Source organism: Piliocolobus tephrosceles, chromosome X, assembly GCF_002776525.5.
Source record: "Piliocolobus tephrosceles isolate RC106 chromosome X, ASM277652v3, whole genome shotgun sequence".
NCBI lineage: Eukaryota > Metazoa > Chordata > Mammalia > Primates > Cercopithecidae > Piliocolobus > Piliocolobus tephrosceles.
This window is the reverse complement of record NC_045455.1, coordinates 11815144-11834546: the sequence shown is the minus strand read 5'-3', so window position 1 is coordinate 11834546 and position 19403 is coordinate 11815144. Positions and strand designations below refer to the sequence as shown.

General features: G+C 35.5%; 1 protein-coding gene across 5 annotated transcripts in view; it reads right to left on the bottom strand.

The window, feature by feature from the left end:
- Positions 1–19403, bottom strand: part of FGF14 (fibroblast growth factor 14) — a 680734-nt gene that overhangs the window by 146164 nt on the left and 515167 nt on the right. For 4 of the 5 annotated variants that reach the window (XM_023218008.3, XM_023218004.2, XM_023218007.3 and 1 more), the window contains 2 exons: positions 10543–10653; positions 3894–3997 (listed from right to left, as the gene is read on the bottom strand). In XM_023218008.3, coding sequence (XP_023073776.1) covers positions 3894–3997; positions 10543–10594 — 156 coding nt within the window. In that variant the 5' untranslated portion in view covers positions 10595–10653. The remainder of the gene's footprint in view (positions 1–3893; positions 3998–10542; positions 10654–19403) is intronic. The other variant, XM_023218006.2, reaches the window with a different exon arrangement.

Genomic DNA, 19403 nt, shown 5'->3' with positions numbered 1-19403 from the left:
ATTTTGTTAGTCTTTCAAAAGTCACAGGTTTGGAAAACAAACAAGCAAACAAAAAACTTGACTGCTTCTCTCAGCACTAGAAATAGTTATAGGTGGTTAGAGCACATTTCTGTTCACAAATATCATTTTAAACTGTCTAATTTTTGGTAGAATTATTACTCTGCCAGTTTCTGTTCTGTGTCCTTGTAGCCCACACTGTACCTTCAATCAAACGGCTTGTATCTGACATTAAATCTCCTGTAACACAATATCAAGTACTATATTGCAATCATTAGGACCACAAAAGAAATAACTATTGTCATATTGAAGAAAAATCCCCCAGAGAAAAGGCACCTTTAGCACTGGAAATGGGAACTTACATCTCAGTCAAGTACTTTTTTTCTGTCTCCAGAAGATGGAATTATCTGACACATTAAATATCTTATTTGGATAGCAAAGGACTATGAAAGTTACTTCCTGAAACAAAAATAGAGGAAGATACACCTCAAGTCAAATCACCGTTGTGCTATTCATTCACCAGAATTCAACTGAAATGACCTTAGTATTTTACTGACTACATCTAAACCTATGGATCTTCAAAAAAAATCAATTCCATATTAGACATTAGTTTACACTGCACAAAAATTAAATTAATTTTTTTAAAAATTGGCATAGCTTAAAATGGATGAATTTATTTCTCAAATTCAAATCTCCATTAACTTCTTTCGTTAAATCTGAGCTTGACTGGAGTTGTCATTTTTTCAAAAATGTACTCATTTTAGTTCAAAACTTCTTAGTTAACAACTTTTCTCATGGCTTTTAAAACTTAAAGCTCAAACGTTAAATGTAATAAATATTAAAAATATTTAATATCCCTTATATAATATCAAACTTTTTCTTGACAAATTTTCTATGATTTTAATTTTTACTCAAAAATCTTTAAAGGAAACAGATTATGTTTGAAATTATACTTCTCAATAATTTCACTGAAATACAGTTTATTCCCTAGGTAACAATTCCCTAAAGTTTTTCATTACATCATAATGTGTTTATAACTTCTTGTTAGAAAAGGTGTCAGACCGTATTATGAAAAAATGTCTGGCACATAAAAGCAGTACAATAAAACAGTTAAAAATGTAAGCTAATGAGTCATACTAACTATGCTCCAATCTTATCTTTTCTATCTGCTACCCGAGTGTCTCTGGACAGATTCTTACACTCTCTGTATATCAGTGTCCTTATTTTAATAATATTTGCTTACAAAAGGTTATTGGGATAATTAAATGAGCTAAATCAGGTAAAGTGCTTAGAACAGTGCTAGGCAGAGTGGATTGTACAAATATCACCACAATTGTTATTGTATAGGAATAGCTATTATTATTATATAGGGTAACAATTGCTATATTGTGCTCTACATTACTATTTTAGTAGGGTCTCAGTAACAAATTATGGAATAAATACTTGCAGATAAACATTATTTGTACTGAAATACTTGAAGTTCAAAATTTTTTACGTTGAAATAAACAGAGCAGTTTAATTAGGAGGTACTAATACAGATTCATAATTGCTTTTGGTTTTTATCTAAGTCCTCTTTCCAAAGGGGCTAAAGCGTACAGGGGCCTGGCCTAGGCAGAGGAGATCTCTTAGGGTAGGGTCTGAGTAAACTGTGTCTCTTACCAGACTTTGGGTTCAGAACAAGGAGTCAAGGATGGGAAGAAGAGAAAACCAACATCTGTAAGTCAGAGAATAAAGACACCGAAGGGGAGGCCTGGAAGCCAAGCAACTGGAGAATCAGAAGGAAGGAGGAGAGGAGAGAACAACACACCCAGTAACAAGCTGAAATCGTCCCTGGGACTCACCCTGGGCAAATGCTATTGCCCTCAGTGACCCTCATGAGATCTGATTCCTGCGTGCAGAAACCGTATTCAAAATGCGGGAGACCAGACTTGGCAGTTAACGCATTTCTTGTTTCTATTCCTGATGCTTAGCCTGCACCAAGCATAATCAGTACTTTTAACTTAGGCTTAGACACATACTCAGAATGATATACCCTACCTTTAAAAAAGAATGGCATCCATGTCCCTACAAAGGACGCAAACTCATCCTTTTTTATGGCTGCATAGTATTCCATGGTGTATATGTGCCACCTTTTAAACCAAACACCGCATGTTCTCACTCATAGGTGGGAACTGAACAATGAGATCACTTGGACTCGGGAAGGGGAACATCACACACTGGGGCCTATCATGGGCAGGGGGGAGGGGGGAGGGATTGCATTGGGGAGTTATACATGATATAAATGATGAATTGATGGGTGCTGACGAGTTGATGGGTGCAGCACACCAACATGGCACAAGTATACATATGTAACAAACCTGCACATTATGCACATGTACCTTAGAACTTAAAGTATAATAATAAAAAAAAAAGCTTCCAGAAAAAAAAATAAATAAATAAATAAAAAAGAATGGCATACATTTACAACGTCATGACAAAACATAAAAATAAACAAATGAAAAGCAACTCTCTCAGCAGCACAAAGATAAGACAAACACTTCAATTTCCCTGTCATCAGCATATGTATCAGAGTATAGCACTGTGATGTAATTATTAACAGAAAGTAGAACTAGAAGCTACAGCAGACACTGCATCTAATGATGTTCAGGCCCCTAAAATATTGCTTGGGAAGAAAATAAAGAAACAAAAATAACGGAGCAAATTCTAAATCAACAAGATTGAGTTGTATCTGAAAATAAAGTATCTCTAGGAAGTGATCCTTTTTGTATTTAATTTTTTCTAAAGGGAGCATAGGGAATTCTAGCTTGATCTTGCTGGCAACATGCTGCATATTTATCTTGCGCTAGAGAACACAATTTGCATAATGTGGGACCCGGTTCTGCGTGCGGGGACACCCTTCAGGGAACTCAGATTGAAGGCTCAAGAGTAAGAAGAGCCAGCACTTTTGAGCTCACCATGAAGGGAATCCGCAGCTCAAACTTCATTTCCCTGTGTTAGGATTTCCCAAATTGACTGAAGAAAATAGATTACATTTTCTGGGAGGCCCCCTGGAGAATGTTTCTGTTTAAGATACACACACACACACACACACACACACACACACACACACACACACACGAAATGTGTGTGTATGTTTACCTATAGTTTTGTTGGTGGTGATATTTAACAATGACAGAGTTTTAAAGAATTTACATGAGGATGACACGTAAGAGCATATTTTAATGCATTTAAAACTTCATCGATTTTTGCTCAAGGGATAATAGAAAAAAGCACCTTTAACTAGAGTCTTTACTGCTCAAACCTGTGGCAGAAATGAATTCTAACTACATTCATTATATGCATGAATACAGCATATCTGAGTGCAATTTAGTTGTAAATAGAAAATATTTCAGAAGAGGCCATATGGCTAGAAAAGTGCTCAGCTTCCAATAAATATTACCACAAAACACAGAGGCTTGCAAAGGATACGCATTTCAATATTATAAGTAGTTATTTTTTCAAAAAAATATCCACACACTTTGAATTCTTATTTTAAAAACACTCTCCTTCTTCTCTCTTTTTAGAATGCATATTGTTTCTTTTAAAAAATGTACAAGAAACTCTAACTAGAAATACAAAAGATTAGATTCACATGTAAACTAGGTTGCTTTTTAAACTATGGCAAAATCGCTGTTTAAGACATAGTATTACACTTCCTTTAGATAAACTCATATTACTAAACATACTAAACACTGATGAATGATAAATAAGCAGCTTCTAAGCATTCTCGCAAAGATCGAATACTAAAGGCAAAAACTGGCAGAAACAATAGACACAGAACTTTCTTTTTGTTGTTGCTGCCATTGTTATTTTACATGCATTGAACGAATGGCCAAGATCTTTGGCATCTTACTTACTGATGGGTAGAGGTAACCTTCTCCGTTCATGGCTATATACAACCCTGTTTTCACTCCCTGGATGGCAACAACACGCAGTCCCACTGGAATGAGGTTGAAGAGCGCTGTGAAGATAAACATGGTCTATCATGAATGGGCAGGAAGAAGCAGGGCACAGTGCAATCTTTTCTTTCTGATTCATTTTATTTAAGAAACATCATCTTTGCCGATACTTTCCAAGAAATTCCAATTAAATAATTTATATTTCGCTTTATAAGTAAGAGGTTTCTGCTATGGATAAAATGAGTACTTCAGCTTCAGTCTTTAAATGTTAGCAGTCTTGCTGACAGCATTCTGAAGAACTGATGCGATAATAAACAGAATCAAGCCTGTAATCATGCCTCTAGAAACATTGTCTCTGACACCATTAGATACCAAAAGAAATCAACTGTGAAGTCTCTCAAAGAGCAGAATTTTAAAAGTCCAAGTTAAGTGTTTATTCCAACCCTCTACACAGAAAGTGTGATTTGTCACCGCAATGAGATCAGGCCAGAAGTTAAACAGGTGATGCCAAAACTAAATGACTGTGGTAGAACCAACATGATATGCCAGCAAAGCCAGGAAAAGAAGTGCACCTGCCAATGAGCTAAATTTAGAAAGAACTAATCAAAACTGAATGGCATGCAAATGTCAGAGAGACTACTCATTTGTGTTTCCATGTTTTGTTTCTTCTCCATTGATAAATCGTTAAAAGCATTTTATGTATTTTTGCATGGTGCAGATAGCAATGTTAAAACATTAAAAAACTTAATATCCCTTTAACGCATTTCCATGGCAGTGTTACATGTTGAATGTTTAGTAGGTCTTCTAGCATCATTCTTAGAGATAACTGCTTGATGATTTTGGAGATTTTATTATAGATAAATTTGTAAGAGAACTATTAATTATTTACAGTGAGGTTATCTGCTGCTACTCAAGTCCTTCTTAACTAAGTCTAATTCTAAGCAGGACAGAACAGGAAATGAAAATACTAAAATAGTGACGTAAATGGGTAAGTACAATATCCAAACTCAGGCTCTCTATTGCACAAAAGCAAATCATTTGAAAAATGTGAGCAATTTGGACTTCATTCCAAGGGTCTAAGTAGAACATAATTAAAAACAAACTTTACAAATTATGTTCTATTTAATTCTCAGGGACATGTTTCCTCTTAATAGGTTGAAGAAAATTACACCCTCTCTTTTGATTATTATATGCTACAGTTCTCAAGATCCCAAGAGGTCTGTACTACATAAATACAGAAGGAAAACCTCAGGCCAGGGCCATGAATATTATCCCTGGAAAAATACTCAGGGGCATCTATGGTTAGTTGGATATTAGTTTCTCCATGTAAACTAATATCAGATTTTCTGCTATAGGATTTTAGGGGATTATGTTATTCTTATGAAAGAATTAGTTTTTTCCTCATTTCCATTATTTAATATTAAATATAGATGTGGAGTTGTTGAGTACTGGGAGCTACCTGTGCTAGTTGGCAACTCTCAGTATTCCTTCTTGGTGGAAGATGGCTATATTCACTCCTGTTTAGAATACCTGAACTGTACCATCTCCCTTACATCTTGAAAGAATGGACACCATAGAATAATTCCTGATTTATGTACAAAATTTTGGAGGGAAACCATAACCATACGCCTGTCCACACGAGCTACACTAACCTAATTAATTCGAACATAATTATTCTAACTTTCCACTTCTAACTTTCACACACTCCGAATGATATTTGTAGGTGCCACGTATTTGATACAGAAAACAAACAGATCATGAATTCACAAAATGATGTGGTTATGGGAACCAGAAAAATTATACAAGATAGTTTAAAATGATCATACTGAAAAAAATACTAGTGTTTTTCCCTTGGGTTTTGGTTGGGATCTGAATTATAAAACACAAGGTATTGGCTGGGTGTGATGGCTCACGCCTATAATCCCAGCACTTTGGAAGGCCAAGGCAGGTGGATTACCTGAGGTCAGGAGTTTGGGACCAGCCTGACCAACATGGTGAAACCCCATCTCTACTAAAAATACAAAATTAGCCGAACATGGTGGCACATGGCTGTAATCCCAGCTACTCGGGAGGCTGAGGCAGGAGAATCACTTGAACCTGAGAGGTGGAGGCTGTGGTGAGCCGAGATCGTGCCATTGCACTTTAGCCTGGGCAATGAGCAAAACTCCGTCTCAAAAATAAATAAATAAATAAATAAATAAAAATAAAATACAAGGTATTATAATTTACAGAATGATAGTGGAAAGTGAATGCTTATATACACTAAAATGTGGAGAACCATTCAGAGCTGACCATGATGGAACCAGTGCTAATTAAAACCACAGATACCCACATTAATTGAGATACAATTTTATTTCTCCACTCTGTTTCTTACATAATTATAAGGCAATGTCACAAAGCCTAGGGGAGTAAGAATAACGAAGATGTTTTTGCGACTCTGTTCATTCGTGGAACACTCCGGTTCTTCATGTAACAGTGATTTTTAACTCTGGCCGCACATTAAAACTAGCTGAACCAGGTTCAACCCCATACCTACTAAATCACAATCACTGGAAATGGGTTTAGGACAGAAGGAATTTTTTTGAAAGCTCCTCAAATGACCCCAATATACAACTAAGGTGAGAACTGACATTCTAAAGCCTGTGGGGTGGTGTCCACTGAGTGATTGAAGTATGTTATACATCAAGTTACCAGGTTGAGAGGTTGAGAATTTCTAAGGTGAGAGGGACTTTTGAGGTTTTAACATTCCCATAGCTAATAGCGTATTGATACCTGTAGAGTCCTGTTCTGCTTGTAGCAGCTATTGTCTGTCAATAGGAACAATGAAGTTTAAGAGCACAGAAAAAATCCATGGCATCCCCAAAAGGAAAGTGGGGGAAAAGAAAAATCACCCACTAATAAGATACCATAGTTCATGGGGATGCTGATGTTTAGAAGAATTTTAAAGAAATAAACCTCCGAAATTGAGAGTGGTAACGAGGTTACCTAGGTGCTCACTTCGTTTTGTGAAAGATCTTTCCATTATTATGGTAGTCAATAATAAGCAGTCGACTTGCTATAGCATTTTCTCCACCAGAATCATTTACCCATCATCCATGATTTTTGTGCTACTTTTCCTTCCCAGAGATCCATAGATCTTAGACTGGAAACCCTTGGAGAACAGAGGCACCAAGGTTCATCTACCAGTGGGTCTTTTTCCCTCCTCTTAATTCATCTGAATTTTTTTTTTTTTTTTTTTTTTTCTTTGAGACGGAGTCTCACTCTGTCGCCCAGGCTGGAGTACAGTGGCCGAATCTCAGCTTACTGCAAGCTCCGCCTTCTGGGTTCCCGCCATTCTCCTGCCTCAGCCTCCCGAGTAGCTGGGACTACAGGCGCCCGCCACCTCGCCCGGCTAGTTTTTTGTATTTTTTTTTTATTAGAGACGGGGTTTCACTGTGTTAGCCAGGATGGTGTCGATCTCCTGACCTCATGATCCGCCCATCTCGGCCTCCCAAAGTGCTGGGATTACAGGCTTGAGCCACCGCGCCCGGCCTCATCTGAAATTTTTAACGCAGGCAGTTTAGCAGGATGGTTCTGTCTTTTTTTCATTCTAAATAATTTCATATTTAGTGTGGGAAATGTACTGAACTCAAATCATGAAGATATGAAAGTTCAAGCCTTCAATTTTGTTATTTAGTGACTTTTAGAGTGCTATCTGGGTGAGTTTTAGGGTTTTTTAAAAATTATTTTTCCTAGTTATGGATAACTAGGAAACCCATGGTTTGTATTCAGGGAGTTATAAAAAAAAAGGAAACATTTTTATGAATGATTATAGCATTATTACATCACCTCCCTCCTCACAACCAAAGAGCTGTACTCTAAGTAGGACCTGACAGCCTTTCTAAAGCACATCACTATTTTTAAAGAATTTTTCAGTGCTTACATTTTTCATAAGATTCATGAGACTACTGAAATGAACCAGAGAAAAGAAATGTCTTTAAATTCATCCTAAGAAACACCGTTTTGCAATTTACATAGGTCAGAGGACATAAAAATGAAGTTAATTAGTAATTTCCATTACTTTTATGAATCTGCTAAGATTCTGCCAATTGTATTAAATTTTACAGTCATGTAATTTGTAGAATCTTTTGAGGAGGGAACATTGATTTTACCCACTGTTTTTCTTTATTTCTTTGCAAATGTTGAAATAGTAACAAAACTAAACTAACTGGCTTACAGTGCACTTGAAATGCAATCTAATGTCTCAGAAAAGCTGTGAACCAGAACTTTGCACAGGAATTTGAGCCCCTTGAGTGTGAGCATGATTTTCTTCTGATTTGTTTTTACAAAGGAGATCCTGTCTCATCTTCCTTCTCAGGACTGTGTCTCACTAGCATTTAGAGTGTCAGAAGAAATTTCAAGATTCGTTCTGAGTTTTTGCTCCTTCTAATGCAGATACAGAAGGAAAAAATCCCCATACATTTACAGAACAGAAGGTGGAGTGTTTTTTAGTATCTCAGCTTTCCAGTTTAGTCTTTAAAGTTATTCAGATAACCAGACCTGTATGTGTGCACATAATAAATCTGCACTTCCATATTTAGAAAGTGCTTATTCAATTCTGAAGCAGTTTGGCTTTTAAAAGGCAATGTCTAATAGACACTTCTCAAAATGATATTGATTCCTATCATTAGAGGTAACCAATTTGGTTGGCACTACAAAAATTACACAAAGAAAAAAAGCTAGAGAAAAAACATGTAAAACCTTTGAGTGAAATTATTTTCAAGTAGTCCAATAAAGCAATATGTTTAGGAAGCTATGGTGTATGCCCTGTTTCGAAAACTTTTGTCATAAAATGAATGGCATCAGTCTTTAGTCTGATGAATCTTTCAGAGTGTCATAGCTCATCTAGTGAGCACAATTATGGGAATCCAGTTATCACGTTCTAATCCTCCCAGGCCAAACAAAATTTGAGAACACTGAAGACATCAGAAATTATGAATCCCTAAACTTTGTGACCTACACAACAGTAACACATAAGACAAAGGAAAGGGTTGTTGTCAGCAAATGGTTTTTGTCGGCAAAAGGAGTTAAAGGGGAAAGAAACTGAGCAGAGATACATATATTAGCCTGAACCATAAGAAACTGACATCTTTTGCTGGTCAAAGATCGTCAAGTACCAATTATCTTTGAAAGTCCAAACTAATAACAAAACCTGCACAAATGATGTTTGGCATAAAACGCCTCACCTTTCTTTTGTAGCTGAATTGTTTTACCTTCTTTTTTCCTATATCAAAAAGGAAATAAAGTAAAAGTAAACCAATAAACATAAAAGGGAAAAATTTAAAAATAAAAAGGGTGATATGAGACACAAAGAGAGTAAAGAGGTTAGGAATTGATGAGGACAATGTAGATAAACACAAAAATTGAAAAGGAATTGAAGAAAAAGTAAAAAGTGAAGCAATGTACAAAATATAAAAAGTGAACACAATGGCTGGAAAAATAATGATATTTCACATGGCAAAACCACATGTAAAAATAATCTATTTTGTATCACTAACTACTGTCAGAATCAGTGTTACTGGCAATTTGATCACTAGAATTTCAAAAAGGAAGAGCTGAATTTTAAATTGAGCTGATAAAAATCTATAGAATAAAATAAAAATAAATAAAAAAGGAAGTGCCTTCTGATTTGATTATGTGTATTATTCAAATCCTCACTTCTTTTCATGGAATGATGTTTACATGTGAAGAATATGAGATATGTTAATGAAAAAATTCATATCTACTTTTGATCCACCAGTAATGTTTCTTATGATTAAATATTTCTAATAAAAACAGTTTTGCTTTTCACTAACTCCCCCAAACCGTAAAAAGTATGCTTATTTTGGAACTAATATGCTAAATTAAAAATGAATCAAATGCCAATATAAACAGAAAATGGGAGAGCAAAACACAGACAGTTGAGCAAGGAGAGGCACCAGACGGAGACATGTTATACATAAAGAAATAGGAAAAAGAACACAGACATTAATACAATGGAAGATGTGTAGCTTTTTAATTAAAAATTATCACAGATGCAATTCTGTAAAGTAGTTAAACACTTTGCACAATGAATTTCAAAGTACACAACCTTTATGTTTTTTCTATAAGTTTTTTTGTTAAATGCAAATAATTTTAAATTATATTTCTACTATGTAAAACAAAACAAAACAAAACTATTCCTTGCAGATTATGAGTTTCCACAGGCATCATTAAGAACTTCAGAGCCTGATAAAATAATATATCCAATGAAAACATGTAATTAATTTTTACCTAAATACACTAGTGTGCTTACTTAACTTTTATAATAATAAGATTAAAAGTAATAATACTTTTCTGGGTATGACAACTGTTTGAATAAAAAACAAAAATAGTAACATAATCATCTTTAAACCAGTTTTCTTTGGTTGCTCCATTAATATTTTCATCCACATAGTTTAAATAAAATTGTAAATGGCATTCTAGCGTGTCACATTTGTAAAGATGAACCAACATGACCAAAAATTTGCAAATTATTCTTAAAAAGTCACTTAAGTATCAGTGTATCTTCTACCAACTGTGTAACTGGTGACCTGAGGTTGTCACTTACTAGAATTAGTGCTGTCATCCTTGGTTCCATCGAGAGCTCCATCGGGGTGCATTTGCAAGTAGTAGCCTTGCCTGCAATATAACCTGGTCACTATACCCTTGAGCTGGGGATCTGAAAGGCAAACATAGTTATCATAAGCCTCACAATGTGTCACCAAGTTTCCTTTTACTTTTCTGTTTCTCTTTCTTTCTTCAGAAGAGGACATTTTATACAAGTAGCACATTTTATTTTGTCTCTCAGATTCTTCTGTGTTTTATCAAACCTGCAGTATTCTATTTATAGAAGGTAAAGGAAATGCAGTAGTAAGCCACAGAAACAGGCATTTTATAAAACTAGTATATGTATATTTAAATTATTAATTAAAACTATTAAACTAATTAAGCTGTCAGTTTAATTATTAGTTTAAATGATGTAGTTTAAATATCACTCATGATGGCAGTATAAGAGTTTTGCAAACTGGTGACTCTCAGAAATTTTATTAAAAGGTTTTTTAATGGAGTTCTCCTTTTACTTAAGTTGACAAGTATTCCCGAAATTAAAAACAAACAAAACAAAAAATACCTATATTTTAAAAACATTCATTCTAATGTTTGATACATATTCTTAGGAAAAGCCCCAATTCAGAGAACACCCCTGAATGTTCAAAGGGTCATTGTTATTTCCACGGAAGTATCTGTGCTGCTTAGACATTATCCACAGGAAAATGGAAAACTCTACTTTTGAGCTCAGGGGAAACACAACAAACCCATGCATATGAGGTCAGCTCTGAGGCAGTCAAATAGAGAAATTAGACAAGTTAAACAGATAAACTCATTAACTTGTGTAACTAAAAAGGACAGTCAAATTGTACAATATGAAATCTGATTCTTTGTCAACGGACATTGAGATAGAGGGCAGTGGAAGTTTATTTAAACAAAAAGGGAAATCATGCAGTAATAGATCCTCATTTGATGATTCATTGAAAAGACATCCACTCTAGTAATCCAGTGCTTCACAAAGAGTCAGTTGTACCTTTGAAAACAAATATTTGCGTGTGGTTTTGCAAAAGCCATCCCCATCTCAGGGATAGATTGGATGTGGGACATCATAATCTTCACCATGGCAACTGGCATCTCTCTGCAACAGCTGAATAGGCCATGCTAATGCAATCCGGCTGTCAAAACAGTCGGCCATTACTGAGTAATGAAACCTAGCACCTTGTAATCGATAGAAAAATTGTGGTCTTGTAAACCGGTGAAGACAAAAAAAATTTTTTTGAGAGCTATCCTTAAGCTCTTTATTAGTCCTGAAGAAATTACAAAGAATTTCAATATCTATTTCTATGCACATCATTTAAAACTGATCATTTGAGACATGACTCCACTGTACATAGACTTGCTTCATAGATGGTATAAGATTGGAAAAATCCTTTTGGAAAAGAATGCATGAACAGCAGAGCATCACAACGCCAGTGTGACGAGCCATATTAGAATATGAAAGCTTTTAAAAGAGTAGGATTTAAAAAATAAATTTCTAAGTGATTATTGGATTGTGTTACATATATTCCTTATTCTGTAGCATATAACTTCCCAAATCACATAATTCTAAGATATGTACTAGTGGAAAAAAAATACTATTGTGCGACTGGGCTAAGTACTAAAGACTTCTTTCTTAGTTTTGCTGTATTTTATTTATGCTCTTCACTGAAAATACGTAGCATGGAAAAGAAGAGAACAAAAGCAAAAAGAGTAAAAACTGTGAAAAAGAAATTTTTATTACTCTCTTGTCAAGAAAAAATACTGAGAATATTAGTGATTGACGATTTTTCTGTAAAACCTTTATGTTCTGACATCACTTGTTCCTAAGCAATCTTCTATTTGAGCTACTATGTCTTCTGGAGTTGAATTACCTAGATCAGGTGAGGCAGTGAGAAGCCACCTACCCACCCACTCACACGCACCCTCACGCATACACAAAGAGACCCCTTTGGGATTATGCCTCATTTTGGATGAGGGAGCACACATAAAATGTAAAATTATGTTTTTCTCCTTTAACTCCAAGAAAATACAACCAAATTGATTTTGATTCATCTGGTTGCATACCGTTTGATGTTTTTCCCTTTTAGAAATCATAACGCCATTGATTTTATTCTTCTCAGGTGCCAGGCATTGTTAGAAGCACATTCTGTTTTTAACTCTTGGATCCTCACCGTTACCTTACTTAATAGAAGCCCACTTAGAGGATGAAGAAATCGAGACACAGAGCAATTGATAGTAATAATATGACAAAAGGCACATAACCAGTAAGTCAACAGCTGGAATCTGATCACTCGGCTCTGGACGCTGCCCACTTAACTGCTACCTGATGTAGCCTCTACAAGTGGAATAATTGAACTAAAACGTCTTCAACACTAAAGATAAAATGCAAATCAATCTGTTTCAAAAACCAAAACCAACTTGTATTTTGAAGATTAACCACCACTGTGTCTAAACCCAAATCCTGCTGGCCAGAGCTGAATTTGTGATTACAAAGCAGCAACACAAAGGTTAGAAAGGATCAAAGATCTTGAAAAACCTCTTCTCGGATCCATCCCACTTTCCCATTGGCCACATTTCCAATACATCTCTGCCCCATTAAAACCTTACCAAAATTGCTAGTTCAGTACCATACATTTAAAACAAATGAGTTGCTCAATTCCTTTTGATGCATCTTCACAGTGTCTCTCACTCTTTTTCTTTTTTTCTATTTTTACTGCCAGCCCCTCATTACCTCTCTTAGGTGGTCTTCCCACCTGCAGTTTTCCTGTTCAAATCCCTCAGATCTGGAAATATGCAGTGACTCTTCACTGTCCACTGAGTTACATATGCACCTTACTGCAGTAAGGCCCTATCTTATCTGATGGCTCTGCTCACTCTAGTCCTTACCCATCCCCTGCAAGTAGCTTCACCTGATTCACTGTGGGTTACCTACAAATATTCCATAATTTCCCATATCTATCCTGTTCCCTTAAGCTTACCTATCTCAAATATGGCCACCTGCATTAGAATGCCCCTTTGCACATCTGTATAGGCATGCACCCACAGGCACACACCTTTGCATAGCTGCCTCCTTTTCCTCCCCCCCACTCTGGTTCTATCAACACGTCCATTTCCTCAAGAGCACTTTCTTGAAACCTCAGAGGAGGTTAAATTCTTCCTTTCGACAATTTTATGGTATCATAGGTGAATATGTAGCAATTTATGTGTTCTGGGTTAAGTAGATTTATAAGTTATATTATCTAGTTTAACTAAAGTTAGAATAGTTTAGGTGGGGAAATCCCATAGAGATAATAAGGATTAGACATGACACTAATAAAATAAGCAAAAATAAACACCAAACAAATAACAAAGACGAGACTTTTCTCTTACACGGATTTTGTGGTTAAAAACAAGTACAGAAACTAGTAACAAAACAAATGATGATCTATTGAAATCTAACATGAAATTAGCCAAAGGAGTTTGAAAATGTAAAGATAATCTGAAATATAGTTACCATGATAAAAAATGAAACCTTATCCTAAATGCCTATAATAGCTTCAGATATAAAAGTGTGAAAATATTACATGTGTGAGACAAACATGTATTAATATACATGCTCATTTTTTAATAAACTTATAGAATAAGAAGGTTTGCATGATATTTTTCTAGTAAATGTTAAATATAAGGCCTACAAGAGCAAGTATTTTCATTTTAAATACTGATGTATCCCAAACTCTTACAATACAGGTTCCCAATGAATAATAGAAAAATAAATAAATATCTAAAGTCCTATACCTATATTTTAGCTAGCCATGCAAAAATGCAAAATGCTTAACTCATAAAATTATTAGAGCTTATTCTCTTCTAAAACATTTGTATTCAGAATACCTACTCTGCTTAAGAAAATACAAAAACTTAGAATCTCTTCTTTGCCTGTCTTAATTCCCCTTTTCCTCCAGTTTTGTGTTTTATTTTCTATTTAGTGTGCCTGATAATTTTACTAAAAACGTTTTGAGGATACCCCTTGCACAAAACTCTGTGCTAACTATGATCTGTGATATTGATTAAAATAGAAATAATGAAAACTAATGTGCATACATATCAAGAAAAAAGATGTTTCATAATATATTACCCTCAACACTCCGAACTGAAAGAAATGCAAATCAGTCCAACTGCCTTCAGATTCAGGGGAAAAATACCCAACATTTTAAATTAAAACACTCATTCTCTTAGAAGTGGGTTCAATTAAATCAAACACCGTCATAAATTGTTTTCACGCCATGGGAAGACTGGCAAAAGAAGAGTCAGGATAATCAATCAAATGGTGTATATATTTTAAACTATGATTTAAATGGAAAAATGTACACTATGACATATGTTTTTCCATAGCAAACACATTAATGTATATACATCATACGAACTATGTTTATATACGCACAAATCTCAGTACTAATTGGTTATCAGTGTAGGTTCTTAAACGTAGGTTCTCTTCTATTAGCTATGGAAAATCACACATTTTTATAGGGTAAAAACAGCCTTTGTAATATACATTTTTGCAGAAAAAAAAAATGTGGCAGATCTAATTAGATTTTGGCACTCCCAGGAGCCCAAAATAGTATTTGAATAATTTGCTAAAAGATATACATTATCATATAATCCAACCACAAAAATAAACCATGTCCAGGAACTTATCCAAAGGACTGAGAAAATAAAGGTGGGATAGGGACACTAAAGAAAATGACAGATAAAAGTAAAGGCATGGGGAAATGTGCTATCTCTGTTTATCCCTTAAGATTACATTCAATTTCCTTCATGGATTGACCCAATGCTACCTCCAGAACCCTTTCCCTTAGGAACCTGGTTCCAGTTACTTCAGAGTGATTATCCAACTCACGGTCCCATTCCAATGTACTATTATGTGTGTTAAATTTTAACACTGCTCCCACAGGCTAGAATAGCTCTCCACCACTTCTCTGCCTATGAGAATCCTATGTCTGCAGGCACTAGAGATAGTATCTTGCATTAAAAACAAACAGGCCAGGCACAGTGGCTCACACCTGTAATCCCAGCACTTTGGGAGGCTGAGGTGGACAGATCACCTGAGTTCAGGAGTTCGAGACCAGCCTGATCAACATGGAGAAACTCCGTCTCTACTAAAAATACAAAATTAACTGGGTATGGTGGCACGCACCTGTAATCCCAGCTACTCTGGAGGCTGAGACGTGAGAATTGCTTGAACCCGGGAGGCAGAGATTGTGGTGAGCTGACTGTGCCATTACACTCCAGCCTGGGCAACAAGAGCAAAACTCCGTCTCAAAAACAAACTAATAAAAAAACCAAATAAACAAACAAAGAAAACTCCAAACATCTCTTGCCCTCAAAGAGTTTGCTGTTTATTGAGGAGAGGAAAGAAACTATAATATGGCTTTATTATCAATTAGCCATGTGTTAAATTAGTGGGTTTGCATGTCTTTCTGCTCTGCAAATAAATGATAAATCCCTTGATAATTTGCATATCACTCAAAATAACCTATCACTGTGCTTGCCACAGAACAGGTGCTCAACTAGTATTTATTGAACCGAATTCACTTTCTGTTTTGTTTTTTAACATATCTATATATAAGTCCTAAATGGCTTTTGAGGTAAAATGCACTTTTTGTATTGTATTTAAGAGTTGGAGAAAAGCATGCTTGAGCTAAAGATAAATGTGGGTTTTGAAACGGAAACACCAATAATTTTAAGCTTTTTGCCCCAAAACTATTGTAGCTAAAGCATTTCCTCTAGGTAAGGTATACTAAGAGAATGACTGTAGGCAAAGACTTTTCTGGGGAAAATGTTTGAAGAGATTGTTAAAAGGAAGGGAGATTGTAAGAATCCTGCTTAATACTTGACCCTTATCTCCAAGGAGCAGACCTAACAGGATTATCTCAGGATTCCTAGCCCAGGGTTGAACTCTCACTAGCTTTTTGAATATCCAGTGTATATAAACTACAGAAGGAAGGAAATCTTTGGAACTCGGAGAAGCACTCTTCCCAACACTATTTTCCAATGAAATTTTCTCATTGCAAAGTTCCAACATATTAGAAACACACTGGAGCTCTCATGACCCACATAATCCAGAAATGGACAATAAAATGGCCAAAATATCAGATCTATTGTTCCACTTTATTTATTCATCACTTACAAAGATGAATAATTGTATGATAAAACATTATGTACTTTAGCCTACTAATTCATTAAGTTGTCATTACATATTTTCAAAATTAAATCCTAAATATCAATTATGTAATTGCAAAACACAACAATTAGCAAAATTCTTGTGCCTATTTCAGTAAGAAAAGCATGTATCTTTTGGTGACAATCTTTGGGATCCAAGTCAGTCCATCATTTACAATTCCATCTAGAAAAAGCTTTCCTGATTCTATTCTGTGCCAGGGATTCCTCATTTGTGAATGATTTCATTTGCTCCTTCCCAGAACACAAGCACGCAGGCAAAGAAGCTGTGTGCTTTCTCTGGGGTGCTCGTGTGTTGCTCAAGTGCCATCTATTCATCACCATCAAAGTCATCATCTGTGGCATTGACACAGGTGGGTGTGTTACTCATCTTCAGGCTCCTTGTTGATATGTCAATGACACCAAACACTAAAAGACACACTTATGGTACTTTCAGGAACTTTATTTGTCCTGCTATTAACATAAACATTAGAAATGACTAGTCTGCCAGCTGAGAGAGTAAATATTTCCCAGATTATGAAGCAAAGAGCATTTTGTGTAAGTTCTTAATTGCTATTGTCATCTAAAGAGGGAAATGTGAGCTATTTCAGTTTAATTGTTATCTAAATACGATTCCTTTTTAACTGTAGATACAGTATCATGTTAAATTTAATACACAGATTTAACATATTCAGCTAAATCACTACGAAGAATGATTCACTTCTCCTTTTGGAAACTAGAAATGGGATTCCCTGAATTTAAAGAATCTGAAGAAAAACTGCTATTTGATTCATTCACAGAATTTTCCACAGTCAGTTAAACCTATAGCAGACCATATTAATTTGTTCTTCAGCTGTCATTACATTGTCTGAAATACAGAATTAGCATGAAAAGTAGATGTTAAAGAACCAAAGACATCTGTTGAAATTAAAGTGCATTTTTACTAAATAAAATTCAGAATCAAAAGCCTTTCAGCGAAAGTTATATTGCATCAGGATATTGCATTAACCATGAAAACAAGAATTACACCACATGTGCCGTTTTATCAATTTCTTCCGATAAACAGTAGAGCAGCAAACTGGGAACTTTGTCTGAAAAAACATATTTTCTGTTTTTTTTTTTTTTTTCTTCCACACATTTGCTTTAGAGCCAGGAAGCATTTCTTTAAATGTTTTATGTTTTAAAAATAAGCAGTGGGTGAATTTAGAAAATAACTGCACATGACAAGGACTCATTTATTCATCACCCAGAACTGAGGCTCATGCATTTAAGAAGTAACATTTTGAAGCAAGTATATCACTCATCTTGTCTGTTCATATCTAGAACTACTTAGCGACCTCCACCTAATGGATAGTTGGAAATGATAGTGATAAACACTTTAAAGCTACTTCCATTTAAGGAAAGGTGCAAACATCTGAGCTCCGTTCCCTTCTGAGTTTTCCAGGCATTTGTCTTCTAGCTGTTTCTGGGAGGAGACGGGAGTGATAAAAGTTTTTTTTTTTTTTTTTTTTTTTAATTAATAATCCTCCCTACAGAATCTCCCGAGCAGCAAGGGAAGGAGAAGAAAAGAGGCGGCATTCAGAGATAGGATACCTGTGAATCCAAGTAGACATCTACACTTTTAACCAGACCGGGAAAACATTTCAACCAGATGATATGAACAGAAAGAAAGAAAAAAATACTCCTGGAAATCAGTGTGAACATTTCATGAAGGATACTGTAGCATCTGCTCTTGAATTCAGTTGCGACCAGTTATATGCATCTCTAAAACCCAAAGTTTCTGCATATTTTATCACCAGGAAGTGATGTCTCTTCACCATTTTTATTTATTAAGGCTTAAAATTTTAGAAAAGCAGTTCATAACATCACCCTTAATGAATCTTAATGACACATATGTCTCTAGAATTCTACAACACAGCCACAGAAATACATCATTTTACACTGGAAAACAGGAGAAGAAATCCTGTCTATGTTTTGTTTAAGCATGTTTTCAAATGCCAAGATATTTAACTTGCTCCTTTAGGAGACATGTATTGTAAATCTACTTTGTCCCAAGCATTTTGCTAGGAGTTGAGAGGAATTTACAGCCAAAGCAGGTTGCTGTCCATTGTCCACATCATCAGTGAACCAACAGCATGATGTGAGTCCTAAAACAATGAGGCCGTATAAGCAGAAAGGTAATATCCAATACTAATGATAACAATAGTAAGAATAATAGCTATCATTTCCTGAGTATACACTTTGGGCCACAAACGACTCTAAGTGCTCTTTTTAAAAATACTAACTCATTTAATACGCAAAGTGACTTTTTGAGCTAGGTAGCATTATTATCCGCACTTTAAGATACGAAAATGAGGCCGGGTACCGTGGCTCATACCTGTAATCCCAGCACTTTGGGAGGCAGAGGCTGGCAGATCGCCTGAGGTCAGGAGTTCAACACCAGCTTGGCTACATGGTGAAACTCCATCTCTACTAAAAATACAAAAATTAGCCGGGGGTGGTGGCACATGCCTGTAATCCCAGCTACTCTGGAGGCTGAGGCAGGAGAATCAATTGAACCTGGGAGGCAGAGGTTGCAGTGAGCCCAGATCACGTCACTGTACTCCAGCCTGGGCAACAGAATGAGACTCCATCTTGGGAAAAAAAAAAAAA